The sequence below is a fragment of the Phragmites australis genome, chromosome 1 (assembly GCF_958298935.1).
Source record: "Phragmites australis chromosome 1, lpPhrAust1.1, whole genome shotgun sequence".
Lineage (NCBI taxonomy): Eukaryota > Viridiplantae > Streptophyta > Magnoliopsida > Poales > Poaceae > Phragmites > Phragmites australis.
In genome coordinates this window covers 31321189-31334367 of record NC_084921.1, presented here as the reverse complement: position 1 = coordinate 31334367, position 13179 = coordinate 31321189, and the positions used below count along the sequence as shown (strand labels likewise).

Here is a 13179-nt window from a genome sequence, read left to right as displayed (position 1 = left end):
CTTGTAGATCATGGTGTCACTGAATTGAAATTTGGCATAGTTCGGACCCTAATGTGAGTAAGAAATTCAGTGGCATATCCTAACAAGTTAATTCAACAAGATTTGGGGTGCCAGAATTTGCCGAGGATTTGAGATATCAAGTTTGGATTTGTCAGGGATTAGACAAAATTAATCCATGTTGTACAGCAGCCTAGATTTGATCCTATTACTTACCCATAGCCGAGGAATCGCTCCTATGACTTACTAGAGCTAGGTCGGAGGATGAACAATACTCTTGACTTCATTCATGTACAATATTTTATGAACAGTAATCTCATAGTCCATCATCACTACAATAAATTACTGCAGGCCACTGTTCATCCAGACTCGTAACATTGCTCACACACTGTTCACCTCCGATTCCCCTCTCTGAACAGCCTTGTGACCACCTGCTGCATGCTGTTGTGAAGGTTCCATGCATGTCGGTGTTCGTGCCGCCATGTTGGCGATTACTCCTATTTAGTTTGTCTAGAAGTTTACCAAATTTTAAAAAGGTTTGGATTTTGTATAAGGATATACCTTGTATATAAATGAGAAACAATGTATATTTCTCCCTCTCTTCCTAGTCATCAAGGAGTGCTAGGAATTTCGAAGGGAGAAAATAAAGTACTCCCTCTCTGCTAGTACTTTTTTATTTTTAGACGTACAAAAGTACTACTAGGTATCTGATCTTGAGGTAGCACTGGAAAGAATAAGGGCTATTTTGGATGGTAGGGTTTTCATATGAATTTTAAATTTCAATCTTTAGGAATTTTTCCTGTAAGGGTCTTTTGAATAAAGGAATTGACTTGTCAAATTTCTATGAAAATCGTATGAAATGACTTTTTTTATAGAATTTTGGAGGAATTGTAATATAAGGTCCACTTCATGAACTTTTATGTCTATCTCTCTCATCTAATTTATGTATTTTTTTTCTGTGCTTCATTTAAACAGTCATTACTATAGTTTTTATACGATGTTTTATCATTATATAGAATTCAATGTGCTAAAGCAATCCTGCGTTATTTTCGTAATCCTAAGGTCCTGTTTGTTTCAAATTGTAAAAGTTGATTGTGATCAAAATCTAAAAGCTGAAACAAACAGCTGGATTGTGATCACAATTCAAAAGCTGAAACAAACAGCTGGTTGAAAAAGCTGGATTGTTACAATTCAACACACATATTGTAATAATTCAACAATCCGTCTTCCACCAGATTATAACAATGCATAATCCAGCTTTTACAATCTAAATTTTACAAACTAGCTTCTTACAATCAACAATCTATAAACTGTTTTTCACCATCTCTAATTCAAACAAACAGGCGCTAAGTTGCCCTAAGAATTCCATCCAGCTAGCGAGATGCCCGGACGACGCGCATTTCCAGACAATTCTGCGGTCAAGCTTCTCACGTTCCAATGCAGCAGCTCTGCCGTTCTGCTCTACTGCAGCGGTGAAGATGGATGTTGTGCTGCCAAGACTCGAGCAGCACAGCAGCCAGATCGCATGGTCCCCGGCTGTGCTGCTGTCTCCAGCTGACTTCTTTGTTACACAGCTTTCCAGATCGCATGGCTGAAGAAGATTCTGCCGTGTTCAAACTAATTTTTGTGCCCTTTGCAACCAAATTGGCTGTTCCAGTAATGTGAAACATCCTTTAGTTGGTACCTTACGTATTGCCAACTCATTCGCAGAATCACATTTTTCGTACTCGCAAGTTCAAGACCAGCTGATAATGCGAGGAGAACAGAGACATCCAAGAACAATTTGTTAATCATATATATATATGATTTAACTTTAATCCAAGTGTGTAAAAATTACAACTTCTTTCTTCTCAGTTGTCATTCTCTGCGCCGGAGCCAATTTTTCACAATGGAGAATTCGTAGCGCAACCAAATTAATCAGAGAAAAATTAAAAGAAAATAGAAGTGCAAAAAGAAAAAAAAAAAGAAAGGAAGGTGGCAATCAACACCAGAGATTAATTTAGCAACACTTTTTACCACAACGAATTAACAATGTAGTATGGCCACAACGTATGAAAAATATCCCGGGATTAAAGAATCATTTTTTATGGTTTCCACGCGGCCGGCGGTGGAGGTGATGAATAGTCATACACCGGCAGCTTGTACATCGTCCGGGGCGGCGGCGGCGACGAGTAATCGTACTTGGGGACACTAGCTGGGGGTGGTGGCGAGAGGTACCGATCCTCTGGTGACACCTCATAGTAGGGCGGCGGTGGGGCCTCGGAGTAGGCCGGAGGCGGCGGGGAGAGGTACCGGTCCTCTGGTGACACCTCGTAGTAGGGCGGTGGTGGAGCTTCGGAGTAGGCTGGAGGCGGCGGCGAGAGGTACCGGTCCTCTGGTGACACCTCGTAGTAGGGCGGCGGTGGGGCTTCGGAGTAAGCCGGAGGCGGTGGTGAGAGGTACCGGTCCTCCGGCGACACCTCATAGTAGGGTGACGGCGGTGAGGAGTAGTACACTGGAGAGGGTGGTGGAGGGGATGGAGGTGGCGGTGATGGAGATGGTGGCGGAGGAGACGGTGGTGGAGGGGATGGAGGTGGCGGTGATGGAGATGGTGGCGGAGGAGACGGTGAGGGTGGGGGAGGAGACGGTGGTGGAGGCGAGGGTGGTGGGGGTGACGGCAATGGCGGAGGAGGAGACGGCGGCGGTGGCGACGGCAGCAAGAACTTCTTGCACTTGAAGGCGTCGCAGTTGACGTGGTGGTTCTTGAAGAATTGGCACTGCTCCGGCGACCTCTGGTCGGGCCGGTCGGGGATGCAGTTCCGGCGGTCGTTGAGGGTCTTGACGTGAAGGCACACCGGCGGTTCGCCGGTGATGAAGTTGTAGGAGTAGGTGAAGTTCTGGAGGTGCGGCAGGTGGCAGATCCCCTCCGGCACATCGCCTACGAGCCGGTTGTGTCCGAGGTCGAGCTGCTCGATGCTCTCGAGCCTGGCGAGCTCGTCGGGGATGGTGCCCATAAGCTTGTTGAAGCTGAGGTCGAGCACGGTGAGTCCGGTGAGCATGCTGAGCTCCTGCGGGACGCAGGACTTGAGCCCCGTGTTCATGAGAATGATCTCGTTGAGCGTGGCGGACATGTTGGCGAGGGACGCCGGGAGGCACCCGCCGAAGTCGTTGTTGGCAAGCACGAGGACGGACGCCGGCGAGTTGCCGACGTTGTCGGGGATCTCGAAGCGGAAGCGGTTGGAGTTAACGAAGATGGCGTCGAGCGGGCGGTCGAAGAGCTCGCGCGGCACGGGGCCCTCGAAGTCGTTGTAGCGGAGGTCGAGGTACTTGAGGCTGGGAAGCCGGAGCACGACGTCGGGGAAGGCCCCGACGAGGCGGTTGTTGCTGAGGTCGAGCTCGTGGAGCATGAACATCTTCTCCAGCGACCGGGGCACGAGGCCGCAGAAGCGGTTGGAGTTGAGGTGCAGCACCGCGAGGTCGGCGAGCAGGCCCAGCGCCTCGGGGAGGTGGCCCGCGAGGTCGGCGTGGTTGAGGTCGACGGCGGCCACGACGGTGAGGTAGTGGTCATTCGGGGACGGCGCGCAGAAGACGCCGTGATAGGCGCACACGTCGGGCCCAGCCCAGGTGCCCGTCACGTTGTAGGGGTCGGAGAGGATGGCGCGCTTCCACGCCTGCAGTGCCACGTACGCGTCGCGGAGGCGCGGGTTCGGGAACGCGTACGACGGGTCCACGTACACGTCGCCGCCATCGCCGCCGCCGTGGTTGTACTGGAGCAGCTGGCGGCGCGTGATCCGCGCGGCGTCGGAGGCGCTGAGGCCGCGGCTGACGAACGCCGCAGCGGGGGTGGCGAGGAGGTGCGGCGCAAGGAGGAGGAAGAGGAGGGGGATGACAGTCCCGTGCGTCGTCGTCGTCATTGCGGCGCGCGCATTGGCCGCCGTGGCGTGGATGGAGGAGCCTTGGGAGGGGAGCCGCGGATATATCGCGGTGCGCGGGAATAGAATATTGATTGCGGGTGGGGGATTGACGGACGGCTGTGATGATTGGTTGCTTGATCGGCCAGCGTTCGTTCAAACGGGATGAACTGGCAGAGAGAGGGCGAAGAAGAGGACGCCTTCCATTACGGGTTTCCAGGGGGATTTGAACGAGTTATTGGCGGTTCTTTATTGGGTGAAAGCTGCTGAAATTTTTTATTACGTGTCTCATTAAGGTGAATTTTGTTTTCGGTATTAGATGACGTACTTATTGATAATGAAATGTTTGTAGTGACTTCGTCAATTTTTCAAATCTACATCTTCTATATTCAAAAGAAGATGTTGTGTGTGTGCGTGTATACGAAAGCATATTATACTGGAGTTTCTAAAGAAAAACTACTGGAACATAATTATTTGGCTCCAATTCACATAGGCCGTGATGAGCATCTGCGATTCTGTATGTGTTTTTGTTACATCTGTGATATGTGGTGCATAGATTAATGTCTCAAAATACAGTTTACAATTCTTGGTCAACAATTTCGATTACACTCAACATGAGAGAAAAAGGTAAGCCAAGAAGATAAACCTATCCATGACTTTGGGAAGAGGAGCCTAGCTTGGAACGAAAAGAATTAGTGACGTTTCAAGCTGTAAAGAAGATTCTGCTCTTTGTCAATCTCCCAAGCCATCCTCTAGTAAAACAAAGAGAGCTGGTGGTCTGCGCCTCCGCCCTCCGGCCGCGAGAGTAGTGAGGGCCCCGTCGCGGCAACGTGCAGGCGTCGTCGATCCTGACGCGCTTATTAGTGGGAACCCACCTCTTCAATTTCTTTTCGATTCCTCCTCGGATTTCCAGTTCACCAAACTAATCATACCAGCAATGATATGTCTGTAGGGCACTTGAGTGGTTCTGGTGCTGAGGTGATCCAACGGTACCTCTAGCTGCTCCTACCTCTTCTTTCTTTTTAGACCTTCTCACCATGTCGCTACCTAAAGGTGATCAAGTGAGTCATATCAAATGGGTCGGCACGCACGGTTATTTGGGCTCGATCTAGACACGGCACGTCATGATGGTTTGGGTCATATCTGGGTCGAAGCTGTAGTACGACGGACCGGCACAGTATGACCTGTTAAACTGTTTCTATTTTTTACGATCTTATATAATTTATTTAGATCTAATACCATATAGGATATGTGATGCAATGATAATGTGTTTAACTCCTAAGAAGAAGGTTGTGTATTTGATTCTGGGTGAAAATAAGTTTTTTTGATTTTTTTCAATTTTCCCTAGGTTAACAGTCAAAAAAGGTTATTGGACCTACCATGCTACGAGCCGACACAGCATGACTCGATCTTAAATGGGTCGTGTCTGAGCTAGAGTCGCGGCACGATAGCTAACATACTTAAACGGGTCGTACCTCAATAGACCCATACCGTGCCGAACCGGGTCGCCCATTTAACCATCTCTGTCGCTACCCATACATGCCACAGCCATACCACGAGAGTGTTAAAGTTTCGTTTGGAGCTCCACCTCAAATAATAGCGTTCTATCCACCAACCATAACTACAACTAGGTAAGCCTTCCCTTCGAACCTATAGACGAGGGAATTTTGTCAGAACTTAAACCCCTAAATTTTGAATCCTAACTATTAATTTTGAAACCCTAACCTCGTCAGAGTTGAAGAAGAGGCTCTGTGCACAAATTGCGACACGTATAGGAGGGGGGCGTAAAATCGAGTTGGCTAAAACGCTCAAGAATGCGTTTTGCCTCCCCGTTTCATTTTCTCTTCCGTCATCATTACCTGTGGATGCAGCATTTTTTTCTGCTTGGTTGGTTTGAACTTTGAACTGTGCTGTGCATTGCAAACTTTAATTTGTATTAAGTACTAATGAAGTACAGCCCATGCATTTGATTCCACGCGTTAAGTGACACCATTCAGCCCGTCCCGCCTTGAAACACGGGAGACGTAACGTATAGGCCGTAATGTGGCTAGCTAGCTAGCACCTGATCGATTATTTTTCCTCTTTTGGTCCGGACTCTGGAGCCTACCTAGCTCATACACCTCACGAGCTTAACAGTATTAGTTGACAAGTGCTTAACGGACCGTATGCTTGTTTGGCTGTATCAGTACCACGCATAGATTTACGGATGCTGCTTGTGCTGCTGCGTGCGTTACACATCGGTCCAAGTTTTATTTGTTTTTTTAAGCCTATATTAGTCTAAGGCGTTAATCAAGCGCCGGCTATTGACAAAAGAAAAAGAACTGACATCGCATAAGCGATGCCCTAAGAATCTATCGAACATCTAAATATAGGTATATATAAGGAGTATACCGTATATATAAGCTTAACAATTTTGGATATTGAGATCTAAACCTGTAGTACCTGATATATTTGAAAAAATTGAAGACACATAACATAAAGGTCTTAATTAAGTTACCGATCAAGTAAAGTTAGTAACCAGGTAGGATTTATTTGATTTGTCTTAGCTGATAAGACAAAATAACTCACTATCGACTACGGTAGGATCCGAGATGGTACATCAATCCATATATAAGGTGGGGAGCTAGACTCTAGAGGAGCGGCGATGTTTGCAGGCAAGGAAGGAGCGGCGATGTTTGCAGAGGGGCTTGAAGCCATGGGGCTAGGTTTCTGTGCGGTGGCGCGTTTCGGTGGAGAAAGATGAAAGCTTGTAGGAAAAGATTGACGGAAGAGGGTAAAAGAATGGCTACAGTCCATGTTCATATGGATAAATACCAAGAACTTCTCATCTCTTAGGTAACCATTCTCTTCATTGTGGCGCCTTGTTCAGCGCAAAAGGTAGAGTGATGGCTTCGTGCAAATCTTTGCTTGCCCATTAGGCTTGGTCGAGTAAATGTGCTTACCCAACAATTCAAATTTCGGAGTTTTCTCTTTTAACTCCACTCAGAATCAGGTGTCGGTAAGTCATGTTACACGCCTTTTTGAGTCTCGAGTGCGGATAATGGCACGGTGATCGACCCAACTATATTTCCACTCGATACTTAGGACATGACCTTTCTTGCTTGATTCTTTCGACTGCAAGCTCGATCCACCTTATTCGATCAAGCCTAGACTTGACGGTACTTGAGTGGGCACTTATGGAAGCTCTTCCTACTGTATAGAGTTAGAGAGCTATTGTCGAATATCTAACTATAAAGTATATATGCATGGAGAGTACACTGTATACAGATAAGTTACACCATACACATGTTTAACAACTCCGGATATTACAGATCTGAACTTGTGGTACATGATATATTTGAATATGTCGAAGATACATACCAGAAAGGTCTTGATCGGGTTAGTCGATCAAGTACAGTTAGTATTCAGGTTGGATTCATCTGATTTGCTTTGACCGATAAGATAAATGACTCCTTATCAACTACGATAGGATTCAAGATGGTACATCAACCCCTGTATAAGGTGGGGAGCTAAACCCTAGGGGGAGGGGGCCGACGTAGCAACATCAAGACCTTAGCAACTGGAGATATTTGAAGATTTCAATCATAGATCAGTCTAGATCCAATGCTCTCTATTATAATAGGTCTAGCCACATTGCTCATACTTAAAATAATCAATATACAACAACATTCACATAGGATGTAGGTATTACTCTAATCGAGACCCTAACGTGTATACATTGCGTGATTTATTTTCTCTTCGATCTCTGATTTCAAATATACCCTTATTTAACTATGAATATATTATCAAACACTAATATTTGATACGATCTTTAAAATTCATGTTAGGATTCATGTTACGGATAGACGATGGTCATACAGACAGTGTTGCAGAGGAGACATTCTGCGATACGTTACATAGAATTTTTTCCGATGCAAATGATAGCTGTTGCCGTTGAGGATTAGGGAATAATAACAAGGATTACGAGTTTGTTCGAGTTTGTCGGGGCCCCACTTTTCCGACCAACCAGAGCAGAGCAGAGCAGAGCAGGCGGAAAGAGGATACCTACATCTGCCATCTGCATGTGCATGCGCATGTGCGTGGGGCCCACGCGCTGTCACCGCCGAACATCGCTCGGCGCACCATACGAGTTTGCGATGATGCGTGCAAACCAAAAAGGGCTATGGCCCCACGGCCGTGTTGTCGCCGGCGACCAATCACATATAACGCAAACATTCCTTGCAGCCCACGCCGGCGACGCAAACGGTTCGGTCCGACGGTGTTTACTCCGGCCGCATAGGCATAGCTGTAGAGTGCTTCTGATCGTGTTCTATGCATCAACCAGGGGACCGTTTGATAATCATGTTTGGAACAACGCGCCGCGGGAACCAAAAAGGATATATTTTTCATTTGATCTTGGGTGGCCTTTGCTTGAGCCAGCTCAGAACTTATCTATGATTTTGTTTCTCTCTTTTGTAGTACCACGAGGGATACCTCCACGCATGCAAGGTGACTACTGTTCACTGTGGGTGCTGTTCTCTGGAACCGTCTCTCTTCTTATGATGTCAGTGTAGGCAGAGCAAGAGAGCTCTCCCTTTCGGTCGGCTGGAGTCGGGAGAGGTTAACTCAGACCAATGCGAGGGACAAACCGTTGTAGAGTATAAAAGGTATAAGATTAGGATGCTAATTAACTACCTGAAGAGCATGCATGCGTACGTTGTTGGGTGCTAACCCCGAGTCTCCGGCGACCAAACAAATGATACCAGCTAGACTACGAGCCGTTGGCTCCAACCAATCCGAATTCATCGTCTCGTGCTCTTCTCTTCCGGCTTAGTGCGACTACTCTACTCGTTGTTCGGTTGTTAGTTGCAACTTGCAAGGGACCTCAGCTACTTACTCTACACATTTCTTTCCAATCGCTCGTCTTCGTCAATTCCAGGTATTTGGGCTTAATATTTAGGTCATCATCCGGACGCTTTCCAAGGTCAAATATTCACAGGATTCTGGTCTTGGGCCGGGCCGCATCAGTACAAATTGGACCACCTTTTTATTACTTTGTTTTTCTCTTCACAAGAGCACAACACAGGCATCTTTCCTCAAAAAGAAGAAAACATATAAATCTGCTGGCATGAATGAACAAAAGACACTATATATATTATTTGCAATATACCTCTAAACAAGAACTCATTGGTGTCTGCATGTGTTGTCATCAATCTCGCTAAAGAATACAGTTCCAAGCTGTTGATATCTAGTCATACAAATTGTCACGCAGCCACCTGTTGTGTTACTTGAACAATGCTGTTCCATAGGGAAGTGGGGAGGGCTTGAATGTATGCTTTACAATCTGAGCTGCCATTTCCATTTGTGGGAACTCAGAAGCCTATCAATTTCTACATGATGGCCTACTCGGAGATCCGTCATCAGAAGAGCAAACTCTTTGCATGTTTGACGAGTATCGGTTGCAAATCACAGAATGAAGCACTCATAATAATAAGCACCTCTTGAGACCATTTGAAACCATCTATGCTCTTTCAGCGTGTGATATTAAACACCTGAAGGGAAGAAAAAAAAAAGATCAGTGGGCGAATAAGTCAAAAGTTGTAGGAAACACTCAATTCAAATGAAAAACATCGTGAAAGAGGCAAAACAACAACACTCATGTGCTACAGCCAATTCCCAAGTCCAGAAAATTGTTCCATCCATAACTAATACTCCCTACATTTTAAAATATCTGTCCAACTAGCAGTTAATGGAGATAGACCATGCTTACCCCTATCAAATGACTTATTTCAACCACTAAACATGTTTACATCAGTAATAGCAAGAGCAAATGATGGGAAAACTGCAAGGACAGCACTCTTGCTTTCCTCAATGGACAACTTTTTTCAAATGAAGTATCGCAAGAAAATAAACAGCAATTTCGAAACAAAGATAACAGTACACAATTTCTTCAGTTTCCTCCCTAACCCGCAATTCAATGTTTTGTTCCAGCATCTAAACAGTGCAAACATTTTATAGATAGTATTTGTAAAATAGTGTGATAGACAATACATTACATGTTTTTACTAAGATGATTTTGCAGCCATGCTGAAAAGGGGAGGAAAACACACGGGCACTTGACCAGGTCAAATATCAAAGTTTATTTTTGTGTCGTCACATGTTCCCCATACTATTTCAAATTCTGAAAATGCCAAACCAGGAATGCATGACTGTAGTTGGTCCCAATTGTTTTCAGCCTGTTAGCTTTGTAAACTTAAACCCAAAAGTTCATACTCAGTGCAAAAAACTAAATTCTGCGCACTTAAGTTTACCCAATCACACCTCACTTGGAATAGTTACTCATGTTCCTCTAGTTGGCACAGCATGGCCTAGAGCTCTATTGCACTCAATGAACTGAGCATTATTGACCATTGAGCCTTAATAGGCATGAATTGTCAATGTGTAGTAACTAGCAGGACTTAGCAGAAGGCTAGGAGCTACTTATTCCACGAAGTCATATGTTTGAATCATATCATCAGATGAATAACTAGTGCAGCCTAGCCAGAACCACTCGGGGAAAGACCAATTAAGAAAGTTTATATGAAAATGGCAGTTAAACGTGAGCTTCATCACATCTATGCTTTACGAGGAAGGCTACTATCAATGACAGGGTTCAACATAAAATGACAGGGAAAGAAGCAAAATGACATTTCAGCACTGGAAATCTTGATTTTACATCCTAAATGGCACAATAGGAATAGCAAGATGCTGGAGCCAGTGATTGAACAAGAACTTGGTTCATACGAGAAAATTAGGTCTCGAAAACACGTCACTGCTTCGAACTATACTACCCTCTGCACAGATGGCATCAGGATCAGGAGACAGCAATTTGTTGAAGCTGTAACTAATGTGGATGTAGTTGGCATACAGTTAACATTGGCGTAACAAATTTTAGTTACATGAGAAGTAGGAGTGCGAATCACCAGTATATCAATTGCTAAAGGAATTAGCCAAATAAATGAACATTCTCCCATGATCCTGTTTGAGCACTCACTTTATGTTTCTTTATTTGAACTTTTGTACTTTCCCGTCCTTATGGTACTTACTCTAGTATAGCATTAAAACTCCTAGTGGCCATCAAAAGTACAGGTGAGTGGTAGTTAACATTAAGATTATTAGAAAATATTTAATGTATTGTGTCCATTGCTTCAGAGTTCATTAGAAGCATGCATTACAACTTCGTCATTGTAAGGATTCATGCTGACACCAGAGACCAGACTCTTGTGCACAAAAAAATCACTAAGAGGGCTAACTTGGTAAGCGATTTAAATAAATTGGAGTTGACACCATATGTACAAACAAGGAAGTATCCAAAGGAAAATAAAAGGACACTCAGTTGGTTTGCTTACTTGCACGAAGCCGTGATATTGGAATTTCTTTCAACTCCCGTTGGATGCATAGATATTCACCTAGGAGAGCCATAATCGCCAAACCAGTGATATTAACAATCCACCATGTAATTGAAGCTGGCCATCCACCATAAACAATGCAAATGAAGAGATGGATTATGTAGAGGGTTGCTGCAAAGTCCAAGCACTTCTTGGCTCTCTCAATCACATATAGCATGAACCCAGCACTGCTCAAGCAAAGCATGGAAGCAAGATTAACAATCAACCATTTCTCGCCCAAACCATAGAAGGAACAGTTGCATAAATGAAAAGGCTAAAAATAACATAAATCTTTCATCGCTAAAAAAAGATCAAAATCCTAGCCTTATCATTCATATCATTGCTTTGGTTTATGAAACTATCCATGAGAGTCTAATCATTAAAGCTAGACTCTAAAATGCCTACTGCATGGTAGCTGGTATTGTGCTCTTCGGATGCTTGATTGAGAGGGTTTTATACTAAATGGATTGATTGAACATAAGATATTAAGGAAAATAAATACACATTAATGTGAATTGCAAAGTTTGGTGTTTTATAACTGGAAAAGGCCTGAGACAAGAAAACATGCTTTTGTCTTCCCCTTTTCCCTTAATATATTTACTTCTGGTATAATGTTAAAAACACATGAAAAATTAGGGCGGAAGTTATGCATAGGGCCTTCTGCTAACATAAGAAATCCGAAAAGCATGCAATATGTTGGTGACACTTTTGCCTCCTCTAATGAATGATGAGCAAAGGGGACGACAATCACAACATACTTTATTTCTGTTATAAGTAAGTTTGGCACAAGAATAAGCAATCGGTGAGAAGATTAAGGTGTTACTCTCGAGCATACTAGAGCATCTATCTCATAAGGTAGCTACTATACAATCGGCCTTAAAATGAATATGAATGCCACAGCGAATGACCGATCATCAAGAAACTGTACCAAAACCTTTGTACCGCACCGCAATAGGGGCACTATACATTGACTAGTAAGCCTCGATACCATCTTGCCCCCAATGTACAGGAAAGATTTGGTTCTGTAACTCAGATACTTCACTTCAGAGCCCTAACCCTCGACTACTGACCCAAGAAATACTTAGCAAGCCCCGCACATTAACACCTCCAAACTGCGGTGGCTGCCCAAAACGCGCAGATCTGGGGACATACACGCAGCTTAGGTTTCAATTTACAGTCCTAGCTTTGCAACCACAAGCAATTAGCCCCAAAGCACACGCGTCCGACCGGCACATTTCGCGTTTGACTCTTGCCAGAAGACCCATTCCAGTCAGATGAAACAGGAGGAAGAGGAATGGGGGTAGGAGCGGCGTACCCTGCGACGGCGACGAGGAGGAAGGAAGCGATGGCGCACCACCCGGTGGGGGTGCGCGGAGTGAGGGTGGCGAAGTCGAAGAGGTAAAGGAGGGTGAGGCGCGGGACGCGGGTGCCGACGAGGAGCGCCATGGAGAGGCCGAGGGCCAGGTAGTAGAGGCACTGCAGGCACACGATCTGCGACACGATCAGCCACGGGTCCCACACAATCGCCCCATAGAACATCTTCTCCCCTTCCCTCCGCTGCCGCCGCCGAGATCTGGGTGGTCGCCGGGGAGAGAGGCGGTGGGATCTCTTGGCGCGGCCCCTTGGGAGGGGGGGGGGGGGACTTGGGGTTGTGGTTCGGGAGAGGAGGGGAAGAGATGTTAGGTTAGCCGTTAGCCTCTGCACTGCTGTCCGTTGTCTGCTGGAAGAAGAATATGCTCTGCTTTTTTTTTCTAGGGGTTGACCCTTTTTAATTAATATTATTTTATTAAAAATTACAAAAATATTATCTAAATATAGAAATTCGTAAAATAGGTACATATTGGCACGTGGAGTGCCGACAGCCTACACGATAGTGGATCCTAGGG

At 45.2% G+C, this 13179-nt stretch overlaps 2 protein-coding genes across 2 annotated transcripts; both read right to left on the bottom strand.

Annotated features, from left to right (window-relative positions):
- Positions 1–1893: 1893 nt before the first annotated feature.
- LOC133915188 (leucine-rich repeat extensin-like protein 4) lies at positions 1894–3907 on the bottom strand. Its single transcript, XM_062358261.1, has one exon. The coding sequence runs from the start codon at positions 3888–3890 to the stop codon at positions 2082–2084; it is 1809 nt and encodes a 602-aa protein (XP_062214245.1). The 5' UTR covers positions 3891–3907; the 3' UTR covers positions 1894–2081.
- Positions 3908–8999: 5092 nt separating this feature from the next.
- Positions 9000–12915, bottom strand: LOC133915181 (uncharacterized). The gene is made up of 3 exons (XM_062358247.1): positions 12609–12915; positions 11255–11481; positions 9000–9418 (listed from the first exon to the last, which is right to left on the bottom strand). Exons 1-3 carry the CDS (start codon positions 12830–12832, stop codon positions 9411–9413), a joined length of 459 nt encoding a protein of 152 aa, XP_062214231.1. The 5' UTR covers positions 12833–12915; the 3' UTR covers positions 9000–9410.
- Positions 12916–13179: the final 264 nt, after the last annotated feature.